This window comes from Rousettus aegyptiacus, unplaced genomic scaffold (assembly GCF_014176215.1).
Source record: "Rousettus aegyptiacus isolate mRouAeg1 unplaced genomic scaffold, mRouAeg1.p scaffold_m13_p_1, whole genome shotgun sequence".
Classification (NCBI taxonomy): Eukaryota; Metazoa; Chordata; class Mammalia; order Chiroptera; family Pteropodidae; genus Rousettus; species Rousettus aegyptiacus.
This window is the reverse complement of record NW_023416284.1, coordinates 117,161,445-117,185,677: the sequence shown is the minus strand read 5'-3', so window position 1 is coordinate 117,185,677 and position 24,233 is coordinate 117,161,445. Positions and strand designations below refer to the sequence as shown.

At 37.0% G+C, this 24,233-nt stretch overlaps 1 protein-coding gene across 1 annotated transcript in view; it reads left to right on the top strand.

Annotated features, from left to right (window-relative positions):
• The first annotated feature begins 17,896 nt into the window (after positions 1–17,896).
• The window catches only part of LMBRD1 (LMBR1 domain containing 1), a 77,450-nt gene continuing 71,113 nt past the window's right edge, over positions 17,897–24,233 (top strand). Inside the window, exons 1-2 of the mRNA XM_016157602.2 lie at positions 17,897–18,137; positions 23,705–23,881. Coding sequence (XP_016013088.1) covers positions 18,063–18,137; positions 23,705–23,881 — 252 coding nt within the window. The 5' untranslated portion in view covers positions 17,897–18,062. The remainder of the gene's footprint in view (positions 18,138–23,704; positions 23,882–24,233) is intronic.

Sequence of the window (24,233 nt, the reverse complement as noted above, 5' to 3'; positions counted from 1 at the left end):
ACCATCTATGCCATGTGTGCAGATATAAAATAGAGCTTATGAGGGGAAAACTTACAGATAAAGAAATAGTACAGAGCACACAAATCACTGATAAATCATTATTCCATGGCTTAGGCCAGGCATACTGTGCATGCACCATGCCTAACAGTACAGAAGAGATGCTCTTCCTCTAAGTTCTCCAGATTTATAGGGTAGAGGCTCAGAGAACATTTATCTGACAATGTAACAGTGAAAGCTGTTTAAGTAATGGCCTTCTTAAAGAAGGATAACCACTGAAAGCCAATGGTTGGTATCAGCATGTCCTTCAGTTGTACTAACTTTGACCTGCAGAAACTATGGTCCGATAAGCCACAGAACAGGGAAGAAATAAGCCTCTGGAACCATTTAATTTTATCTCTCAACAGGCTCTTGGGGATTCCTTAAATCTACATACCTCCATCAGCTTCAAAGGGCTCCAGTATTTTCTGCAGTGTCCTTGGGAATATGGCAGTTCCACAGCACAAGGTGGGAGGCACGATTTTGGATCCTAGATCAGACTTCCAGTGCTAGCCAAGATGGAGTAGCTCACTACACTTATCTCCTGCACTAATTAAAACCAGAAACTTTGGACAAAATGTAAAAAGAAGCTACCCGAGGACCTTGAAAAGTAATTAATAGCAGATTGGAGAAGAAAGTCAAGAGTCGAAGAATTGTTAGTTTAGTGAAGTTGAGTTTCTGTTGAGTTCCCTGGTTTTCCTTCGTTTCTTTCTTTCTTTCTTCCTTCCTTTTTCTTTTTTTTCAGAACTACATTACCATTACTATGAAATATACAATAATAAAGAACTTCATATCACTAAGGAGTGATATGCCTAAGAATGGCAGTCACTTAAAACCCTGAGAATATGGGTAGAGGAACTAAAGGGCAAAATGGGCACTTATTATGCAAAAAATAGAGGGTGAAACTCTCTATTCTCTTGAAATTTCACATTGAGAGTACTCTAGTCACACACCATTGTACAACAGCTAAAACTCTGAGTAAATCCAAGCTTTTTGACCAGAGGAAGCAGAGATCTCTGGGAACCGGAGAATATGGAACAAATTTCAGAGTAGAAAGAGGAACTGACACAATTTGCCCACTCACTCCCAAAACTGAGCATGTGTAAGACACAGCAAAGAGTAGCAAAGGCTTTGAGAACTAAATTATAAGATAAATCACCATCCATGTCCCACACTAACATTTGAGTGGCTCAGACATGTGGCAGACACAAAGATCACAGCAAAAACTTTACAACCAAACTGACAGTGTGTATAGAAATTGAGTCAGAACTTTGATCACCTGTGGAAAACAAGAATTTAACAGGATTCAGTTTCAATGACAGATGTTCAAAATGTTCAGGATGTAATGAAAAATTATTTGATGTATAAAAAAATGGGATAAATTTTCAAGGGAAAAGATAATCAACAGATAAAAACTTCAAGATGTTGGCATTATCAAGCAAATTTTTACAGTAGGAATAATAAGCATCCTCATTGAGGTAAAGCTGAACACGCTTGAGATGAATAGAAAGCTAGAAGTTCTCGGAGTAACTAATTTTGCGAATTTTCCCTATGTGCTTAGAAATATACGTATTTTACATTTGTTGGTTATCATGCTCTGCATATGTCCGGTAGGTCAAGTGTGCTAACTATATTCTTTAAATTTTCTATATTATTATTGACTTTTTTTGACTGCATTTTATAGCAATTTCTTAGAGAGACCTGGTGGTTATAGATACTGTTTATGTCATCTTGTGACTCTGCCAATTCTTTATAAATTTTAAATTCTATTAAGTGCATACTAACAATACTTGATATTTTGTTTAGAAATTGAATATATATCATTAGGAAGTTTCTTTATCTTTAGTAAATATGTTGAAATTAAAGTCTATATATTAACATTATATTACAGATATTATAGTAAATATTTAGAAGTAAACACAACAAAAATATGCAAAACCTTCATATGAGTAAAACTTTAAACATTTTAAAATATATAAAAGTAGGTTAGAAACTTTAACATATAGAAAATAGAAAAGTTTCTATATATCACTAATAAATTTTATTTTCTGAAGTTAATTTTAAGTCATCAATTTTGAAATTTATCTAGAAACCAAAACATTCAAGAATATCTAGAATAATCCTGCACAAGGAAATCCATAAGGGATACATTAATTTGCTAAAACAGCCATAACAAAGGACTACAAATTGAGTGACTTAAACAGTAGAAATCTATTGTCTCATAGTTCGGGAGGCTACAAGTACAAAATCAAGGGGTCAGCAGGGTTGGTTCTTTCTGAGGGCTATAAGGGAAGAATCTATTCCAGACCTCTCTCCTTGGCTTATAGACAACTGTCTTCTCCCTATGTCTTCACATCATCTTTTCTTTATGTCTGTTTCTGTAGCCAAATTTCCTGTTTCTATAAGTATACTAGTCATATTGGATTAGAACCTAAATTAATGATTTCATTTTAGCTTAATACCTCTGTAAAGATCCTATCTCTAAATAAGGTCATATTCTGAGGTCCTAAGAATTAGGCTTCAACATATGAATTTTGGGGAGGCATAATTCAACCCATAACAAGTGGGAACTACCATTGCTCCTACTATCATATGTTATTAAAATATACCGCAAAGGTAGTGTGATACTGATGAACAGACACTTTTGCAATAGAATAGCAAGTACAGAAATAGACCCAAATACAAAAGAAAATTTAGTGTATAAAAAAGATGGCATCTCAAATCGCAAAGGAAACAATAGCCTTTTTAATAAATGATCCTGGAACAGCTGATAAAATTGGATTTACATCTTATACCGTATACCAGAATAAACTACAAAAGGATCTGAGATCAAAATGTAAAAATAGAAACCATATAACTACTAGAGGAAAACATGGGTGAATTCTTTTATTACCAGGGCATGGGGAAAGCCTAATTCTGAGTTAAAAAAGATTGATTAATTCAGCACATAGGGTTTTGTAAAATTTACTTGGAAAAAAATACAACAAACAAGGTAAAAAGACAAATAACAGACTGAGGGAAAATTATTGCACATATATTACCTTTTGCAGAATTTCCTAAATATATAAAAAGATTTTTTTAAAATTGATGAGTATTAACTAAACTTATTGTGGTAATCATTTCACAATATATGCATATATTAAATGGTTCTGTTGTAGGCCTAAAACTAATATAATGTTAGATATCAATTATATCTCAATCTTAAAAAATTAATGGGGAAAAAGACCAAACAGAAAGAAATAGATACCAAACCAAATCAAACAAAACTCAAATAAATCTCAGAAAAAAAAAAATTACAATGGCTTTAAACACACGAAAATGCTTAATGTTAGTCATATTAAGAGTAATGCTAATAAAAATCATATCGATATATTTCTCACATATCAGATTGGCAAACATTCAAAAGCTTGACTACTCATTTTGTTAAGCACTCATTTATTGCTGGTGGGACTGCAAAATGGCACATATTCTCTGGAAGGGATTGTTATTATTTAAGGAAAAATGTATACGGATTTATTTTTTGATCCCAAAAGCTTTATTTTGGGAATTTGTTGTGAAGATTAATTACCTCCTACAAACATATAACAACATATATACAAGGTTATTCATCATAGCACTTTGTGTGAATGAATGAATAGTAACATCATTAACTTGTTGAGAATCAAGGAGATTTCTGAGAGAAAATGATGAGTTCATGTATGTAATCTTGAGATGCTCCATATAGAATATCTATAGTATATATCTAGAAGGCTATGGAGACTCTTGAGGAGATTGGCTGCACAATGGTTGGTGCCCTGCACTAAACTTCAGAGTGTTAAAAATATGACTGTAATTTCACTTTTGCCTTTCAAATCTTATGTAAAATTTCTTTTGTGTCAACACTAACCTAGAACTACAAAAATTAGGGGATTTAGGAGATGTGACTCCAGTCTAACAAAGTCAACACCGTCCAAGACCACAGATGGTAAACCGAACCTCTGAAGGCTTCAGTTAGTTAAGCAAAGGCCCACTGCAAGTCGGCTGTTTGCTATTTTATTCTATAGCTGGCATTCTTTCTAGTATATCACACTCCAGTTTTTATCCAGGACTGGCTATAGATAGTTCGGGGACAAAAAGAAAAATCTGTAAATGGAGGCACTTTTTCTGTGTGCAATCATGAATATACACAGAATGCACACATTGCTTGTGATTCCATGCCACTTGTGTAGGTAGACACTTAGCAAAATATATGATATATGTGGTTGGAAATGCTGCCCATTAGAATGCTGGAAAGCTAGTTGCTGCGCAGACAGAGAGAAACTTGTTGCTATTTTTGCTCTTTGTTCCTGGAGCCACCATTGAGATATGAGGATGAGGCGTTGTCGTTGTCCGTTTGGGCTGCAATAACAAAGTACCACAGACCGAGTGGCTTATAAATAATAAACATTAATTTCTCAAAGTTCTGGAGGCTGGATGTCCAAGATCAGGGTGCTGGCATGGTCAGTCGAGGTCCACTTCTGGCTTGAAGACTTTGCATTGTACCCTAGCACGGTGTAAGGGACTAGCAGTTTCTGTGTGATCTATTGTAAAAGCACTTATCCTATTCTTGAGAGCTCCACCATCATGACCTAATCACCCTATCACTAACACTATATCACATTGAGCATTAGGATTCCAACATGTGCATTTGAGGGGGATGGTGTAAACTTTTGGATCATAGCAGATATAGTGGAATGATTGCCAAACATTGTTAGCATAGGGAAGCCATTAATGGAGGTATGTACTTATTCTTTAGTGTTTGGATGGACAGGATTTCTAGATGACAACATATTATATCTGTTAATCTGCTTCGATATAGAGAAACTTGTAATTGTGTTGGAAATGAACACTTCTGCAAGACAGATGAATGGACACACAAAATGCTACTAAAGGATATAGTCAGGATCAGCTTTATAAGAATGTGATCACATGAGCCCATATTCAGAAAGCCCTATGCTTGGTTTAATGCTCTGCTGTCATTGTCTTGGAATTTTTAATAATTATATATTTAAATTGTTTAAGTTTGAATTCAAAAATTGCATTTTTAAATTCTGTAAGTGAAGGCCAATGGGATAAAGGAACATATGCATGAGCAAAGGAGATAAATGAAAAAAATTGAAAAGCATTATATTTTAGTAACTTTAATAGCATTTTTTCCCTGCTTTTAGAACAAGGAGCTCCTCATTTTCAATTTTCCTTGGGTCCTGCAAATTATGCAGTCAGTTCAGAGTACAATGGTAACATGGAACTAGCCCTCTCCGAAATGAATAAAATAGATATTTGAAATACGTGTTAACAATAATATCAGCAGTTAGGAGTCAATAGTTAAAAGACCATGCTGTCATAAAGTAAGTCTGTGCTTTTCATTAGCAAAATGAATTTGCTTAGAGGATTGAACCATAGAACATTAATATATCTACGATGTATTATTAAAGAAAACCTGGATTTATGATATGGAGCACTAACTTTTCGACATATTTAGAGGCAAACATCACTTGTGCCATGGTCAGAGGTGAAATAAGGGGATAGATGGATATAGGTCTGAATAAAAGGAAGTGATTTACATGCCTTGGAGTTTGGAATTTGGAGACTTCCAACATGGCCTTTACGGCCACTGAATAAAGCAGGAAGGTCAGGCAAGTGTGCCTGGAAGATAGCATATGGCTCAGAGAATAAAAAAAGTGGCAGCTGGGGTACCCCCAGAAAAGGCAAAATGGAGCAGATGGGCATGTGAGAGAAGTAGGAGGGTATAGTAAAAAATGGGCAGCAAGGCTGCTGGCTGGCCCAGGCCCAGGATGTGTGGGAGTAACAAGCTGCATAGCATATCACAGCAAGAGAGATAATATTCCCTTTTACAAAAAGGTTCTGAAAGAACAGAGTAAAAGCTGAAGAGACTATGAGGTAAAGAAAAGACCAAATATATTCATAAACAGGCAAACACTATACAAAGAAATTTATCTAAATAAATGGCTCCACAAAATTTAGATACAATATAATTTTTTTTATTATTAAAATAATTAAATCTCTAATGTATCAGGAATAAGTTTAATCTCATCCTCTTGAGGCATTTCCCATATACCCAATATACTAATTATCCAGTAATCCCAGGGGCATACTTATTCCAAGAAGATTCAATACTACTTTTAACCATAGACAGCCAGGCTGAGAGAGCTAGTGACATATACAACTCCATTGTCTTTTTTTTTTTTTTTTTTAAATAGTGTAATGTTGTCTCTGGAGACTGGTGCGGTTTATATTCAGGGTCTTGTCCACTGCCTCAAAAACGCTCTTGTTGGTTCGGGGCTACGAAGTCACAGTGGTGTTACCGCAGACTCAAAGGGTCCACTCGCCTGCATGCATTCAAGCCAACTAAGACATGAACAGAAAACTGCAGCATAGAAAACAAAGATTTATTTAAAGAACTGGTGCCAAGCCTGGAGACACAGGTGAGCTAGTGCCTTCAAAAACCTGGCTCCCCTGATGGCATCCGGCGGGTAGGTTATATAAGGGAAAAATCATTAATCATGGTTATTATGGGAATTGGAGTCCTGGGCTCTACTGACTGGTTGGGGCTAAGGCAGGGGCCGGTCACAGTGGGCAGTCATGTCCCAGGCATATAACTTTTTTTAGTCTTAACTTTTTTGTGTTAAGCCAGTCATGTCCATTGTTTTTGTACATCTAGGTTAACACATCTTTGAAATAACAAAATAAAGAAAGCACATAATCTTGTTAACTATCCTGTAATCCAATCCCAGCCTTGCTTTCTCCTACCTTCATGTAATCTTACTTGGTTCCCTCCTTAATTCCAAATGCATAAAAGAAACTGCAAAACTGTCACTCTGAAGAATTTGAGATCTTGCTTCCTGGTTATTATTGTCAGTCTTGGTGCAAATAAACTCTTACAAAAATTCTCTACAGGTTTGGACATTTATGTTGACAGATTATTACACCAGTCAAAAGAAACTTGAGGGTACAAAAAAGTTTTTTCCTCCCCTACAACACACCAACGTCAAGTATGGAGTCACCATACTTCTGATAGACTGGCTATAAATCTAGGTTTCCTTGATAATTTGCTAGAATGGGTCACAGAACTCATAAAGGCACTTATGTTCACATTTATAATGAAGGACACAGCTCAGGAACAGCCAAATAGAAGAGGACCATAGGACAAGGTATGGAGGAATGAAGTCCACCGAGCTTCCATGCTCTCTCTGCGCACACCACTTTCCCAGCACTTCTGTTCAGAAATGTTGCAAAATCAGATCAGCAAGAAACCGAGCACTACTCAGAGAGCTAGAGAAGTCAGGTATATACTATGCCAGCAGTCCCAGAAGAGCTAGGGCTCTGAAGATCTGGGCCCTGAGCTCACGGGCAATTTTGCTTTTATAGAGCTTATCTGGGCTGTTACAATTGACATGGGTTGATTGGTTGATTTGTTCTCAGGAGGTTACAGACCATGGGAGTTGCTCTGGGCTATAGGCAGTTATAGAGCATGAGATTTTTCAGACAGGAACTGAAGCAATACATCTGTTATCTAGACAGAACAATCAAAGGGGAGGGGGAGTCTTCAGTTGATCTGGAGATAACTCTGCCCTTAGGCCTATGCAGCAAGTATGTCTATAGAGGCAGAACAAAGAGCTGATTACAAGGTTAGCTATTTAAGTGGAAAATTCCTCTTCACTTCAGTGTGTTCAACCTAGAAGTTCATCAAATCTTGTTCAAGAGTTTTTATAGATTTAATCTCTGGGCTGCCCCCTCCACATTCCGCCTTCCCCAGGTCATTGAGTGAGGCTGAAAGGTCCAACCCTTTAATCACTGGATCTTTCTAGTAACCAGTCTATCCTGCGCCTATCTAGGAGCCCCATCCTGTACCTCATTAATATCAACTCAGGTGTGCTCAACAAGGCTCATTATGAATAACAAAAGGTACTCCTAATACTCAGAAAATTTCAAGCATTTTAGAAGCTTTGTGCCAAGAATCAGGGACAAAAACAAAAGATATTTCTTCTTATATTATAATAGGAATAATGGGCAATAAAAGTATTCCTGAAAGCCATTCCTATATCTAGATACCTAGCAATAACTTAACTATACATGAGATAAGTATAAGTCACATAAATATATTCCATTAATCTCAAACTAAGTGGAACCCTAACCCTATTTATCTAGAGCTGGATCCTTAGAATGTCTGTGGCTACTGAAAAGACACTTGAAAGGGAACAGGAAAAAAAAAAAAGGGAACAGAGCTTGCCACCCCAAAATATGCCTCTTGGGTATATTATTTTAAGCTGGTTAACTTTAAGAAATAACAGGCATGAGAGAAGCTCAGAAAACCAACCAAGTAAGTTATCCTTATATTTGTCAAGGTAATCTCCATTTGTAAGGGTGTTTTCCCTCACTGTACCAGGCCTGACTTCACTATTGATGGAGAAGGCCCCATCTTAAATCTGCATAACAATCTTACCCTTGTTTACCGTGTTTTTCCTGTTAACCTCCCATAACTGACTCTCCATCCCCAACATCTTTTTTTTTTTTGTCAGTAGCTAAAGCTAGTATTTAAGGCAATGGCTTCTGCCATTATGGTGAGTTACTCAGTGATATGGATCTTTCTCATGTATACAAGAGAGATGTAATCTTTTAACTAATTAAACTTTAACTTGTTTTTGTATTGCTAATATTTCTCATGTTAATTTGTCTATTAGTTTAGCCAGAAAAATTTGAAGGGTAGATGACAATTCTTCTTCCCTGACAGTTTTGGTAAGCCAGCCAAGAGAATACTGAGAGGTAGAGAATTGTTTCCTCTCTGACACACTCATATGATGGCGAGATAGTCTAAATAGAAAAGACATTGCTGCCAAAAGATCAAAGTGAAAATACATCACTTTATAAAACTTTACAAAAAACCTATGACTGTGTGAATACTTTGCTAGGGCCTCTTTCAGGGACCATGGAAAATTACTGTGCAAGCAGGTCATTGAAGTTTAAGCTTCATTAGCATCATTGTAAAACTGCTTTTGCAGATATGTAAAAGAATATAAGAATAAGGTCTAAAAAGGACTTTAAAGAAGTTTAATTGCCCTAATTATCCTTTGGTGATTTTTTTTTTTTTTCTAGAGACTAGGTAAAGATTTCACTTGCTTCTAATTATATTTTTACACCCAACTGGTAATTCTTTGAATGTTGAGTCCATGAGACTGGATTATGAGTAGGCCAAGAATCATACAGATTATACAATAATTAAACAGACAGTTGATTTAGGTAGATGAGTGAAAGTGAAGACTGAATGGATTTTTAAGAAGTTGTGAAAACTTGAATTTGTATTTGTTTATAAGAAAACAAATCTGACCTGAGAAAAAATGAGTTGTAAATATCAGAAATGGGACAATTCCCTATCTTCTACAAACCTCCATATTCCCTTCAAAATTAAGTATATTTCAGAATTGGTCAGATATTAATTAGTATAATGATTTAGCAAAAAAAAAAAAAGTTGTATATTTTTTGAATTTGTTAAAAGTTAAACAAGAAAAATTTTTTGAGGATTTTCTTTTAATTACCAAAGCTATCTTCCACTTTAATGCTAGAGGGCTTCTCTGAATGACAATAAACTATCAGTCCAGAAAGGACATGTGTGGACACATGTTTGTAGATTGATGAGAATAATTTTTAAAATCAAAATTTGATATCTTTTTGATCTAGGTACTTTTTCTCTAAGGTCTCATTTTGTAGGAATACCATTGACTTTTCATTCGATAGAATCCTTAAGTTGTCTATTATCTAAATACTACCTATAATTGATACTAAAAAATGGAATGATACGTAATCAACCATACAGAAGTCACTTGGTCTGTAAGACATATAGAAAGGTTTAAAATTATTCATTTTTTTCAGAGCTGAATCTGAGAGTTATTTTTTAAAGCATCAATTTATTCAGATTTTTGAAATGAGAAGCATCTTCTCAATGGAAAGCTGTATTTTAATACAAAGATGAAAGATTATGTGAGTAATTTATTCTGCAGAGAATTAGAATCATCTTTAAAACAATAGATATTAGTGGTTGTTTTCATCACATATAATACAAAATGAACAATGGAATTTAATTAAGAAAAGGTTATTGAGCCTTTTCTTATTTGCCTTTTCTTATTTAGAAATATATTTCTCATTAACAGGGCAAAAATTGAAATAGTATTTTTTTGTCACTACTGCTAGACTACATCATAGAATTTTTGGAAAATTTCCTCTTCATCTTCAGGAGGGCTATCATTGTCCTGGATCTTATTCCCATTTGGACAAACCTTTCCTCTTCTACTGAGTTTCTTCATTTGCTCCTCCAGATCATATTCTACCCTTCTCTACCCTGCTTTGTGCCCCAAGAGGCTGATTATTATGCTTTGGTCTTTGGCTTCTTGATAAATTCATGCAAAAGGAGGCACTGCAGGAGATAAACAAGTGGAAAGAGAGAGAAGTCAGAGTATTTGTTCCCATGGCTCTCTCTATGAGGACTGTGGTTTGACAATGGCTGCTAGGCAGCTCTTTTCTAAGCTTACAGGTCTTTCCAAGTTCCTGCAACTTCTTTTCCTTGTCCTTTTAAGAGTGGTATGGCTTCTTGTTATTGCCAACCCCAGGACTGGCTTCCATTGATCTTGTTCACACCTTTGTAAATGGTCCAGTCGTTAAACTGTCTTGAATCATCCCTTTTGGGTGCATTTTCTGATTTCTCCCAGAATCCTGGCTGACTGACTCATTTCCTCCCTCTCACCCAATGACCTTATTTCTTCAGAGTTCAAGTTGTCAATAGGATCATCTAACAACCAAACTTAGATTGATGTGCTAACTGTGGTCCATGACTTTACGATTTATCTTAAAAATAAGTTAAAATCACTTTGAACAAAACCACCTTTGATCTTATTCTCTTCACTTTTTCTTTTTTTTCTATTGTTCCTTCCTTCCTAAATCAAGCTTCCTTAAAGAACTGTTCATATTCATGACTTCTGCTGTCCTAATTCTCCCTCATTCCTTAATCCAATTCAGCTGTCTTCTTCCTTACTACTCTCTGAAATCATTCTAGAAGTCCTTAGTGACATCTATATTGCCATAGTGAAGTGGGTATTTACTGGTCTTCTCACTACATTTGACACGGATAATCACTCACTTTTTAAAATTATCTGTTCCCTCTGCTTCTATAATATTTTCTTTTCTTTTTCTTTTTTCCTGATCACTTCTTTCCCTTTAAAGTCTGGTGTTCTTTAGGGTTGTCTGTTCAGCTGACTATTATTCTCACGTTACCTGCTTTCATAGAAATTTCACCCATTTTCATTGCTTCAACGTTCACTTGAGTACAGATGACTCTAAAAGCCCTATCATTATGGCAAGCCTCTTAACGGAGTTTCATTAAGTTTCCTAACTATATGTTCTGTGAACTAGAGTAATCCATGTCCCTCAGGCACTCAAATTCAAGACACCAAATCAAACCCACTACCTATTCCCTTTAATCTAAAGTGTTGTCGATTTTAAGGTATACCACCTTTTCATAAACTACTAGGGAAAAAGTACCAATTATAGTGGTAAGATCTCATCAATTATAAGATGCATACTATCTTCAGAGACATTAAAACGTAAGGAAAATAAGTGCATCTTAGAATCTATGAAATGCAATTTCTCTGTCATTCCTCACTTCCAAGACTGCTCTGCTCTTTGAATGCTTCCTTTGTGAATTTCAGACTTGCCTATCTCTCCCTACCATATATAGGCATCAAGTCTTGAAAATGAATCTTGATTACTATTTCATAAATTTATCTTCTTCTTTCATGTTGACAGCCTCAGTTTAGCTTTTATAATTCCTTGCCTTAACTGTGTGCTGGCTGGGAAATTACTGCTTGGCTATCACCCATAGGAACATAACATTCTAACAATAAGCTTTCTGCTTCTATACCCCCACTTGCACAACCAACCTGTGGGTTGACAGTTAGTAAATAGAAGAAAAATAGACTTTTATGTTCAGACAGAATGAAGAATAGGGTTTAAGGCTTAAAAACCCTATACCTCTACATTTCGGGGCTGCTTAATTTGGGGTTTGCGTACCCCTGGCAGACTCAGTTGGCTGAATAAAGAGTGTGTTTCCTATAACTCACTGATTTCTGGTAGTCCATGTGTCTATCGGGGGCTGGTGGCTACAACAACTGTAGCAACAGTATCTTACCTGAGATAAATCCCTGCTTTAAGTTTTCCTCATTTCTAACCTTCGTAAAATGCAACTCTTAGCATATCTCTCCCTTACTTAGAACACGTCAAGATGAAATCTAAGTTTTTTAGTGGAGAATACATATGCATTAGTGACCTAGCATCTTAATTGGCTAGTTTCTCCCACTGTCACACTGATTATTTATTTAATCAGTACTGGACTTGGTATCTAATGCCTGCTTGGTAGCAGGCCTTTAGGCATGCTATTCCCTTGATGTAATATTTGCTCACTTTTCTCCTAGTTTGCTTGATAAACCTTTTGCCACCCTTTAAATATCATGTTTGAAATTCCCTACTTTACATCATTAAAAAAATACAAAAATTCACAGTATATATTTGGCAACAGATGAAAGCAAAAGGATAAACATCTTTAGTCTATCGATTGTTTAAAAACTTAAAGATTGATTTTAGATTCTTTCATATTGTGCTACAACTATTGCTATGTAAACCTGAGCTACTTTATCCCTATAAAATCTAATAAGACCAATTGGTTTTACAAAATTTTATGACCAAAAACTCATTAATATGTGAGAACTGAACATTAAAAGCTCTACTTTGATTTCAAATATAAGCTGAAAAACTGCCCATGAATGAGGTTAAACCACTGTAAAAAGGAATAAGTATTAGATTTAGGAGAGGAACCCTGTCGTTAGAAAAAAAGAGCAACATATGCTACAAAGAAACAAAAAAATGCATGCTTTGTTAAAATTATTGAGTGTGCTATGAATCATTTTTAAACATTATAAATTTGAAATCAGTTTTAATTTTAATTTCAACTTCTATCATAAACTAACTTTGGTATTACTTTATGTTTGAGTTGTATAATCAAATTTATTTTTTATACTTTAAAGTACATAAACACCAGGTTTAGGAATTGACACAATGAAAAACACTTGGAGGTCTTACATGATATTTTAACATGTCTAGACTATGAATAAATCATTTCTTTCATAGCTAGAAGAAAAATCCTAAGAAAAAAATTAACATGTATCACCAGTTCATGTGGAAACGCTTGTTCCATTAGTAGAAGTATACAAACAGTATCCATTAGGAGTTTATAATTTGCAGAAATATGGAAATCTGAATTTCACAATTCACATTATGATACTATGTACAATCTAATTTTAGGATGAGAAATTGGAAAGTAGCTTCTGTGTCCACAAATCCAAAACACAGTTTTCTATACAATGACATAGATGAACTACATTTTTGAATATACCTTACACTTTGGGGCCCCAAAGAGCGATTCTTATTTTAATTGAAAATAGACCACAAACATTTAATTTTGCATGGATTGGCTCTTGTGCAAAAACCTCTGACTCCCTACTGGGTTATATACAAATGAGCAAATGTCCTAGCAGAACCAATTAGGCTTCTCAACCATATGTGCCAATTACTTTATAAATACACTCTAAGTCTTTTTACAAAGAAAAGAAGATTCTTAGGCTTGTGCAGAACAATTCAGTTGTATGACAGTGGAAAGATTAGAAGGGGAAAAACAGATAATGTAGTATTGGGAGGAAAAGCCCTGCTCAAACTTCCTCAGGCCCATAGTAGTTTTCACCCTGGATCAGTGTTAATCCTTTTGACAGAAGATTAAGTGTAGGTAGTATATGGAGCACAACAGAGAGCTAAATTCTAAATCAACACATTATGGATCAGGACAGACATGTGCAAAGTCACTAGGATGTGAGGCTAGCAAGGCTTAACTGTAACCTGACTGAAGGTATTAAAATAGCTAAAGAAAGAATTTGTCAATCAAAAGGAGGATTACGGGTTAGTAATAGAAGCACAGACAAAATGACAGAAAGAGAAATTTTCAGGCTTTTCAAGTGTCTTATTTTGATGGACAGTCCAATATTTTAAAATTGCAACAAGGTAAAAAATAAGAAAAAATGGTGGATAAAAATCAGCTATATTTTTAAAACTTGTTAATATCCAGTGTTATAATAAACACAGTTAATTTGGATGTGTAAGTATACTTTGCTATGGTCCAAATGTAATTTCAGGGTATAAGCCATATCAACCAGCTTGACATGTGGTTAGTTTAACTGTTTTCTGGGACTAAGTTCTGAAGTTATTTCTATAGGGCTCTTTTAGACTGCTGACCCTTCCACTATGCCCTGACCCTTACATGTTGCTGACTCATCCACTCTTCTACTCTCCAGTTTTAGGCCTAATTAGGCCAGAAATGAGAAATCGTTCTCATATCTCCCATTTCCCAAACCTGGCCCCAATCTCTGAGTTCATGAAGGGCAACCTCTTGAGTGCCACGGGGGTTAGGGGTGAGAGGAGTGATTGTCCTTGATTCATGAACTCTTTGTTGAGAATTTTGGCATTTATGTTAATTATAGTTTTGTTATTCTGTGTTTGGTTTTGTTGTCAAGGTGACTTTTCTGTAGGCCATCACTGCCTGGTCTGTTTCCCACTTAGGGCTGCTACCCCAACTTCCTGCTGTCCAAATGTTACTGGTCTAGGCCAAGAGAATTCTCAAGAAGGCTTCTTCCAGTAGAGGTTGTCACATCTCTCCATAGCCCTCCATAGGAACAAGCACATGGATAGAGTGATTCTCAGGGGCAGGCCACCAAAGTCTTCAGGATGAGTTTAATGGGTTAGTTTAGGGTAGAAGAGAGAGGATAGGGAGGAGCTAATCTGTATCCTTTTGCACCAAGATATTCCTCTGCACAGGTCTTTATGCCAGCTCAGCACCAGGCACCTCTGTGAGTCAGCTACCTTCAGTACCTGAAACCAGATGTGAAGCCTCTCCCAAAGTTCAGGTCACACCCTACAACTACATGGGTGATTCTCTTGTGTATGCTCCTCCTATCAGCTTTAGGGAGGCCTATTAGGGAGAACAGTTGTGCCCCTACAAACATTCAAGTCCTTCAAAGGCTCCTAGGCCTCTTAATATAGTCAAAGGGGTCTATGTTTTGAAAGGTTTTCTGTAATGCTTCTTATTAAACATGTTGGGAGTGATGGTCTACACAGGGCCATTTCTTTGAACTTAAAATGGAACAGAGTCCACAGATATCCTGGTACTTCCCCATGCGTTGCTGGGTGGTAGGTAGGGCTAGAGCATTCTACAGTAACTCCAGGTGTCTTAATCTGTTTGGGCTGCTATAACAAAAATAACATAAACTGGTGGCTTATAATCAACAAAAGTTTATTTCTAAAAGTTCTGGAGTCTAGGAAGCTAAGATCAAGGCACTGACAGATTTGGTGTCTGGTTTGGTCCTGCTTCTTGGTTCATAGCTCACTGTCTTCTGACTGTAACTTCACATAGGAGAAGGGACTAGGGAGATCTTTGAGGTCATTTCTATAAAAGCACTAATCATTCATGAGGGCCCTACCCTCATGACCCAAGCACTTCCCAAAGGCCCTACCTCCAAATACCATCACTTTGGCTTTAGGATTTAATATATTAATTTGGTGGTGGTTGAGGGAACATACATATTCAGTCTATAGCACCAGGGGAACTGGAATGGGATGTTGGTTTTCCCCATCCTCATGGAACACATTAGAATGTGAACACAAAAATCCTTGAGGCTCTTAAGGTATCTAGGGGTGAGGAGGATTGTCAACTTATTAGGACCTTCTCAGTTTCTAAATTACTCATACTTAGAAATTTTATAAATCATGTGTTCCTTTCATAATCATAAACAATCAATAAAGATTATTATTTTTAAAGAACTTTGTAATCAGAGGCTTCTTAGATTTAAGGACATCATTAAAGAGAATGTATTCAGTCTTTGCTGGTCTATTATATGTTGAACAAATAGTAGTACTTCCTGACCAGGTAGAAGAATGGATGAGTGATTGATATGCACATCTCCATTTGCCCAGGTGTCTTACATTCTCTTTTCCCTCTCCCTCAATTTTCCTGATTCAAACTCCCACTATTTAGGAAGGTTCAGTTCAGTCTTGGTAAAAGATCTAATTTCATAATAAAATTTAAAGTGGTAGGGAATATTATGCTTTGTCTCCCCCCTAACTATGAATTCCCCTTTATATGCAGAATTTAAAATAGATGTAAGAGGAATTTGTTGTATAACTCTTGGACCCTTCAGCCAAATAAATGGATTGGAGTAGGAGAAAAGAAATTGAAGAAATTTCTTTCAGGAGAATTATTGCTAGTCTGTGGATCCCCAACTCTACCCACCAAGGAGTGGTGTGTATATTGGGAGGAAGGTTGGGGTGTGATACTACCATCTAACACCTACCCTAGTAAAGGAGGCCTCAAGGGAGCTCCTTGAAGATTTTGAAATATGGTTTTTGTAATTGAGAGATACAGAGGGCTGGTGTCCAACTCAGGCCTTAGACTACAGTAGACTGTGAAGGGCAGGCTGACTTCCTCTGGGATATCAAAGAAGGGCTGATTGCTTTGATAGTAGAACTAAGAGAATGCAGCTACATTGAGATTGACCAGTACTTCCGAGGTTGTTGGTGCAAGGTATGTATGATCACTTCCTACAGAGAGGATTTGGGTTGTGTGGGGCAACAGAAGAAAACTGGCGTAGGTTGTGTTAGACCTCTTTTCCAAGCCAAGTTGGCTTTTAGAAGAAGATTAGGAGAACTTAGCAGGAAGAGAACCACAGTATGGTGAAGGAATTCTGAATGACTACCTGGAATAGAGATGTCTCTAATCAGTATAAGGCAACTATAGGAGAGAGATCTCCAGAGAAGTGACTATTCCACAGAAGAATCAGGTTTAAACATTTGCAGGTCCAAAGAGAATGAAGCCAGCTTATAATAGTACCAATCCATGTTAATACTGTTTTTATTTTTTTCTTCCCTCATCTTGTCCTGGCAGGGAGACTTCACCCTTTCCCCACTTCAGGATCCAGCCTGAAATAGGTCCTAGTTAGGGGATAACTTATCACTATATAGTAAATTGTAAATGGATGGTGGGGGTCACTCATAAAGTTGTGTTTTGATTACATTACAAATATTTGTTCAGTTCAGTGGTTAAATCTGTACCCAGAGTCTAGAGGAGCCACCCAGGAACTATTGCCCTCCACTTCACCATGGACCTATGGCAGTATTATGTTTGTTCACTTATGACCATTACGAGAATCTGCAATTTCATTATATGCTTACAAACTCAAATACCTTTGGGGTGTAAGGTCATCATGGAAATTAACAGACGTGTATAGATCTAAACAGATAACATCATGTGATAATGCAGTGTTTAGTCAGTTTTTCAGGCTGGGCGCCAAGGTCAGCAAATTAGAAAGTCATTTGGGAAGCTGGTAAACTTTTTCTTTATAGCCAGCCATTCCTGCAACCTGGTGAGTTCTACTACTCACACCACCCACTCTGCCTAGGGCACTAGAGACAAATTTCCTTTCCCGGAATTAGAGGAAACCCCTAAAGTTGGCTTGCATCTGCAGATACACGCAGTTCAACAATCGTAGCGTTCCCTGGCTTTTCAAGTCCATCCACTTAGGCGAATCACACAGCATTTCAAAGCCGTGGCAAGGCTGAGACAGCATCCTCACTTAGACCGCAGCATCACCTGGGAGGTCGGCAGCGGGTGACGTCACTACGCCCCGGCGCGCGCCGGCCCCCAACGGTCTCTGCCGCTCCGCCCCCGCCCAGCCCAACGCTAGAGGACGCTCGTGGGCTGGGTCTCCTTGGCAACCATTAGCTCCACCCGCGTCGTCCCTTTAACCTTTAGGGTGCGCTGGCGCCGCGTCCTTCGCACTCTCTCCCCTTTCCCCCTCCCCTTTCCCCACCCCCTTAGCTCGAGGCCTTCCAGGCCGGAAGCGAAGATGGCGGCGGTGGCTCCTGGCGCGGCCTCGGCGGAGCTGGTGATCGGCTGGTGCATATTTGGCCTCTTACTACTGGTAGGGGAGGCGCTTGGAGTTTTTCCAGTGTTGAGACTGGTGGGAGACAGGAAGGGGCCGGCCCTGCAGCTCGTGTCTCCGGCCCGAGAGACCCTCCTCGCCCCGCCCCGCCCGCTTTTAGCTTGGACTATGGGGAGCTCCTCCTCGCCGGGAACGGGGGCGGTGTTGCGGCTGGCGGGGAGGAGGCGCGGGTTTCTGGCTGCTTTCGTTGTCTTTTTCCTGATGACATGTAATATTGCAGGTTTCCTTTCCCGGAACTCTTGCTTTCATCCCTAACTTGGGCCTTGGAGCGCAGTTTGGGGACAGAGGAGTCCCTCAGGGTTGAGAAGGGTGTAGTGGCTTCTGGTTCCGTCTAAGAGGGGAGCAGATGGTGATGGGGCAACATCGTCTGATCTTTACAAGCTCAGCCTCAATGTTGTTGACTTGGAAGGGGACTTTTATGCTTGTTTCCCGCTCCCGCCACCCCCACCCCCAGTCCCTATCCTTGAGGTTGAATGTCCAACCTCCTCTACCCATTGTGCGATTCTTTGATGACGTGAGTTGTTGGTTCTGACTTCCAAGTTTCACATTCTTTCTGATCTGTTGATAGCTATAGAAACCTATAGGTTTATTGATAGGTGTAGAAACCAATAGATCTGGTCTGTTGATAGGCGTAGGGCAAGCTGTAGCCCTCTTTACTGCCAGTATCAGGACATATATGATACCACCTATCTCTGATCTCAGGTGCCTTTTTCTTAGCCGTCCTATTCCTGCTTATCTAGTGAGCAAAATATGGACCCTAATGGCCCGGAGAACCTAGTTTTTACTTCTCTACCCTATTTTAAAAACCTTGTTTTTGGGGGGTGGGAGGGGAGTTCAATTTGTTTCTTTGTAACCTTCCCCAGTCACATTCATTGTCTTCATTTGGTCCCATTGTTGCTTCCTGTCCCAAAGTATTTTTGCACTTTCCATGACAAAAACAACAAAAAGTAAACTGAAAAATCTTTAGTCTGAAAATTAAGATTTGTTTAATTTCACTTATTACATGCCATTATGGTGTCTGCAACCTATGTAGTATGTTTTGCTACAGCATAAACTATTAAAAAAAAGAGAAGTGAAAGCTTAAGAAAAGGCTTCTCTTGTTACCTTCACTTTCCTACAAAATCATACTGCCTTTAAACTGAAACATGCTTTACTCTTGTTAGTGGAAAAATGGAAACCCTAAAGGTTGACTGTGCTCTCCAAAGCCAATCCAGTCTTGTACTTGGAAGAGTTCACTGCGTTTTTCAGACCATTATGTTCACTTGACTTAGGAGAAAACAAAGAAGCATGTAACTAGTATTATAGTCGAGTGGGAATATCTTGGCACTTATCAATAATAAACATTTCAGGTATAGCAGTTGTGCTGTAAATCATAGGAGAGTACAAACAAAACAAAATATGGTTTTTGAGAGCACCCAAGATAGGTGGGAAAACAAAAATTGAAACATTTTAAGTACTGAAAACCAAAGTATGATTTTATAAATGAAATAAGGCTGCAGAGAATAGAGAACAATATTGAAAGTAAAATTGAGGTAGACTTTGAATAGATGTGAAAAGGAAGACATTTAAGTTGGGAACTGGATGTTGGAGTAGAAAAATTAGTAATAAGGGTCATTGTTTAATTTTTCACAAATCACTTTAATTCCTATTTTATTAGAAGAGAACTGGATTCTTATGTCTGCCGCATTCAGTCTTTCGAGATGTTATTTTGGTTGAAGTATATGAATAAAATCCAGTTTTAGTGATATGTAGTTGGAAGCAGAGGAGGGTTTAGGTAATTATGGATGATGTTCTTTAATACTCTACCAAGGCTCAATAAGTAGAAACTTCTTAAGAAAAGTTGTAATATAGAATCTGAAACCCTATTAACTAACTTTTCATTGTTTCATTAAGACCCGTTTGTTCATGTTGTACTTTGAATGAATCTTTTCACCATGCATGGTTTTATAACATGATGCATTTAGTCATTTAGAAAATACTGGTTTACTCAGTTATGCAGATTTTCCCAATGTGGGTATATTTCATTACCTAATATCAAAATTTCACATTCAGTAATATCATCACTGATGTTGTCAGAAGAAATCTAGGAAATAAGTATTGAGAAACTGTCAGGCTCACAGTTTTGGACACAAGCTTTCCAGAATTTTAATTTTCATTCGAAAGCTTGAATTTCGTTATTGACAACAAATACCGCCAGTCGTTTTTCTTGAAATATTGGAGTTCTCTTTGTTCATTTTGAAAAAATCTGCCAAATATCCAAGTCTGAATAAACATAGTCAGTTGTGCTTTCAAATAAAAATGATGTTCCTTGCAGAGAGCGCCTAGTTTGGCTTCTAATTCATAAGTATTGAGGTACCTACCTTTCCTAGAGACAGCTATCACACCTTGGTTTGCAGTAGAACTTAATGCACACTTCACATTTTTCCTCCACAGAGTATTTAAAAAGACTCAAGGGTTGAAGTTTAATAAAGTTAATTTTTATTGCTTTGTCAAGCAGTCTTATGTTAAATTGTCTTTTTTTTTTTTTTCCTCTTATGTATGCAATGATGAAGAATGTGATTAGCTACTGGCACAATTTGGTGTCATTGTCTTAACTTATGCTTAATTTGCCAGCAGTTTTACCCAACATGGCTTATGTACCATGAGTGCAAGTGTTAGCATAGTGAAAAAGGCAAGTGACATTTTAGTATTATGAGAATAGTTTTCAAATTGCACATCCTTAGGGTTTTGGGACCACCAGTGGTTTGGGGCTTTAACGCAGAACTGCTGACAGTCATCTAGAGAAACAACATTAAGTGATGACTTTTGTGATCTTAAGCAAACAGAATGGATTTCAGTTTCTTCTGCCACATACAGAATGGTTAGATCTCTGGTTCTTCCAAGCCTATAATCTATTTCTGTTTACAAGGTCAAATCTAAACTTTTCTGCCTAGTTTCTCCAAGATACTCAAGCATATGGCTTATTCCACCTTCCCAATTGTGTTTCCCATCACTATACAAAACAGTCTCTGTTTCTGTAAAGCAAGTTTACTCGTTACTCAAACATGAGGGCACCACCTGGGACCTTGATAGAAATATAAAACATAAAACCTCAGCCCTACTGAATCAAATCTGTAGTTTAACAAGTCCTTAGGCAGTATGTGTGTTCATTAGTTTAACAAACATTTATCTCTCTCATTCCTACATCTGCCTCAGTGATTTTCTACCTTGACTGCTCATTAAAATCACCTTGGGAGTTTTTAAAAATTCTAAAGCCCAGACCAGTTACATCAGAATCTCTGAGAGATTAGTGACTGCTCTAAACCTTCCCTTATAATTGTTAACAAATTATATATTTCTTTCATGAACTGCTCTAAGATGTTATTTTATATGACATTTAATAATAATTATTGCTATTTGTCAACCAGTTACTGTGACCAGGCACTATGTTAAACTCTTTACATCTCATTTATTCCTTTTAAACTGTGATTACAGTAGTATTCTTATTCCTATTTTCAGATGAGGACTTTGGTTTATTTTATAATATGTTAACTACTGATAAATTTAACCCATACAAACAAAAAATTCTTTGGGGTTCTGAGTTTCAAAACTGTGAAGGAATCCCAAGACCAAAAAGTTCAGAAATCTCTGGCTTAATTATTTGGCTTGGATTGCTCTTTCCTTGCAGGTCTGTCTGGTATTGGCAAATTCCTTCCTGTGCAGTAGTACCTATTACTTTGAACTTTGTAAAAATGCAGATCTGATTGAAATCTAACAAAAAATTTATTGAACACTTTATTAAGTGTAGAAAGATATGGCTCAGCTTCCAGTGACTTCATAATAACTTGAGGAATGTTTCAAACGTGTGAATATATTTAAAGACAAACCATTAAAGTATTACTAACATTTTATGAAAAATTATTTCCCCAGAACAAAAAGAAATTAGTAAACAGTTAAGACAGAATTTGAACCCGTTTTGTTTTGTTTTGTTTTGCTCTAACATCCAGGTTCCAAAGTCTGCATTTTCTTCTCATTTTATGCTTTCCTGCTGTTCTGACACCAACTGAAATGTTAGTAATATGAAGGAATATACATGCAACAGAATGGATGGATTTCACATCCATTATGCTAAGTTAAAGAAGCGAGACTCAAAAAATGACGTGCTATATATAGTACTACATTATGACATTCTAGAAAAAGCAGAAGCTGTAGGGACAGATAACAGTGGTTGTCAAGGAATGGAGAGTGAAGAGAAGGGTTAACTCTAAAGGGGAAAAAAGGATTTTTCTGTGGCAATGGTCTTATATCTTGATTGTCCTAGGGAGAATTTGGAAGCTGTAAAACTAGTTAGGTGGTGTTATTAGTTCAGTTTAGGCTCCTAAACTAGGATACCCAGAAAGGAAGTAACAGTTGACTGTTAAAAAGAGTGAAAGGACAAAACAAGCTAGTCTCAGAACTCTTACAGAGTTTATTTAAAAACAATGGTTCTCAAGTTTGGCTCAGATTGGAATCCGCAGGCATTTAGGGTGCTGATACCTGGAGAAGCTTCATTCCCAGATTGAATTGATTTAGGGGAGGGCATAAGGGTATTTAAAAACTGCTCAGGTGACTCTAACATACAGCTAAGGCTGAGAATTGCTAATATGGTATCTATCTGCAGTTCCCTACAATTGAGTAGTGCATATGTTCTCAAAATGTAATCCCTGGACCAACAGCAGCCTCACCTGGGAAGTTGTTACAAATGCAGATTTTCTGGCCCCATGCCACACCTCTTGAAACTGAAATTCTGGGAGTGAGAACCAGCAATCTGTGCTTTAATATGTATTCCAGAGGATTCTGATGTTTGCTAGAGTTGGCGAATCTCGGATAAAGTCCTCTACTCTGTGTTAATCCCTAGAAAGACATTGGTAACTATTAATACCAGCTTGATTAGAGCTGTCAGCTTCAGTACCGCTGAGAGTACTTTTTTCACTGGAAAGTTTCTTGCAGTGACCATGTATTTATTTTCAGTGTTCACATTTCTTGTGTCATGTAAAATTTGAATTATAGTATAATGTGTCAATTGCATAGTGATAATTGGCAGTTAATCTCTAGCTGAATGGTACTCTTAAACTGTCATAATGAAGCACAGGTAATTTCAAGTTATGTTCTGTGATGCTTCAGTAGTAAGCTTAGGCTAGAACATCTAGTTATATCTCCTTTAGGTTGGAGAGATCCATAGGGAAAATGTATTAAAGCTAGTTATAACTACAATGTTGTATAAAACCATTAATGGTTACACTGTGTTTGGTGAGGGTATATGTAACTGAGCACTGTTATCAACAATTTTTAATTTGTGTGTGTGTGTGTCTTTGCATCTAGGTGAAGTTGTACTGCATTCATGAAGTTGGCCTTAAAAATTATCAATCTTGAACAAGTTTCTAGGGGATAGTGGGCCTTCTTTACACATCTAAAAGAACCTTTACTTGACATAAAGTTTCTCATTGATAACTTTTAAACACGTGCTAAAATCAGTTTTAGAGAATACATAGAGCAATAACAAAACACTTGTTTTCGTTCTGTTTCAGGCTATTTTGGCATTCTGCTGGATATATGTTCGTAAATACCAAAGTCAGCGGGAAAGTGAAGTTATCTCCACCATAACAGCAATTTTTTCTCTGGCAATTGCACTTATCACATCAGCACTTCTACCAGTGGATATATTTTTGGTTTCTTACATGAAAAATCAAAATGGTACATTTAAGGTAATTATTATACTATGCAATTTTATTCTTTCAAATTTTTGCCAATTAAGTATTTAAATTTAACAGTCCAGTAGATATTGTGCTTTATTATTGTCTCTGGGAAAAAATGAGAATGGAAATGTAGCACAGGGGCTGAGAATACGACAACATGAAAGACTAGAAATAGACTATTAACTGACATAAAAACTATGAATTTCACAACCCTCCAAATGGGAAGAATGCTTTTGTTAATCTGAAAATATATTAAGTAATTGTAGTAGGTTTTATTTTTGTGTCTTTCTTTGAAGTTTATTTGACTTGAGTTGCATAAATGCACTAAATAAATAATTTAGAAGGGCATTTGTTTGTGGCA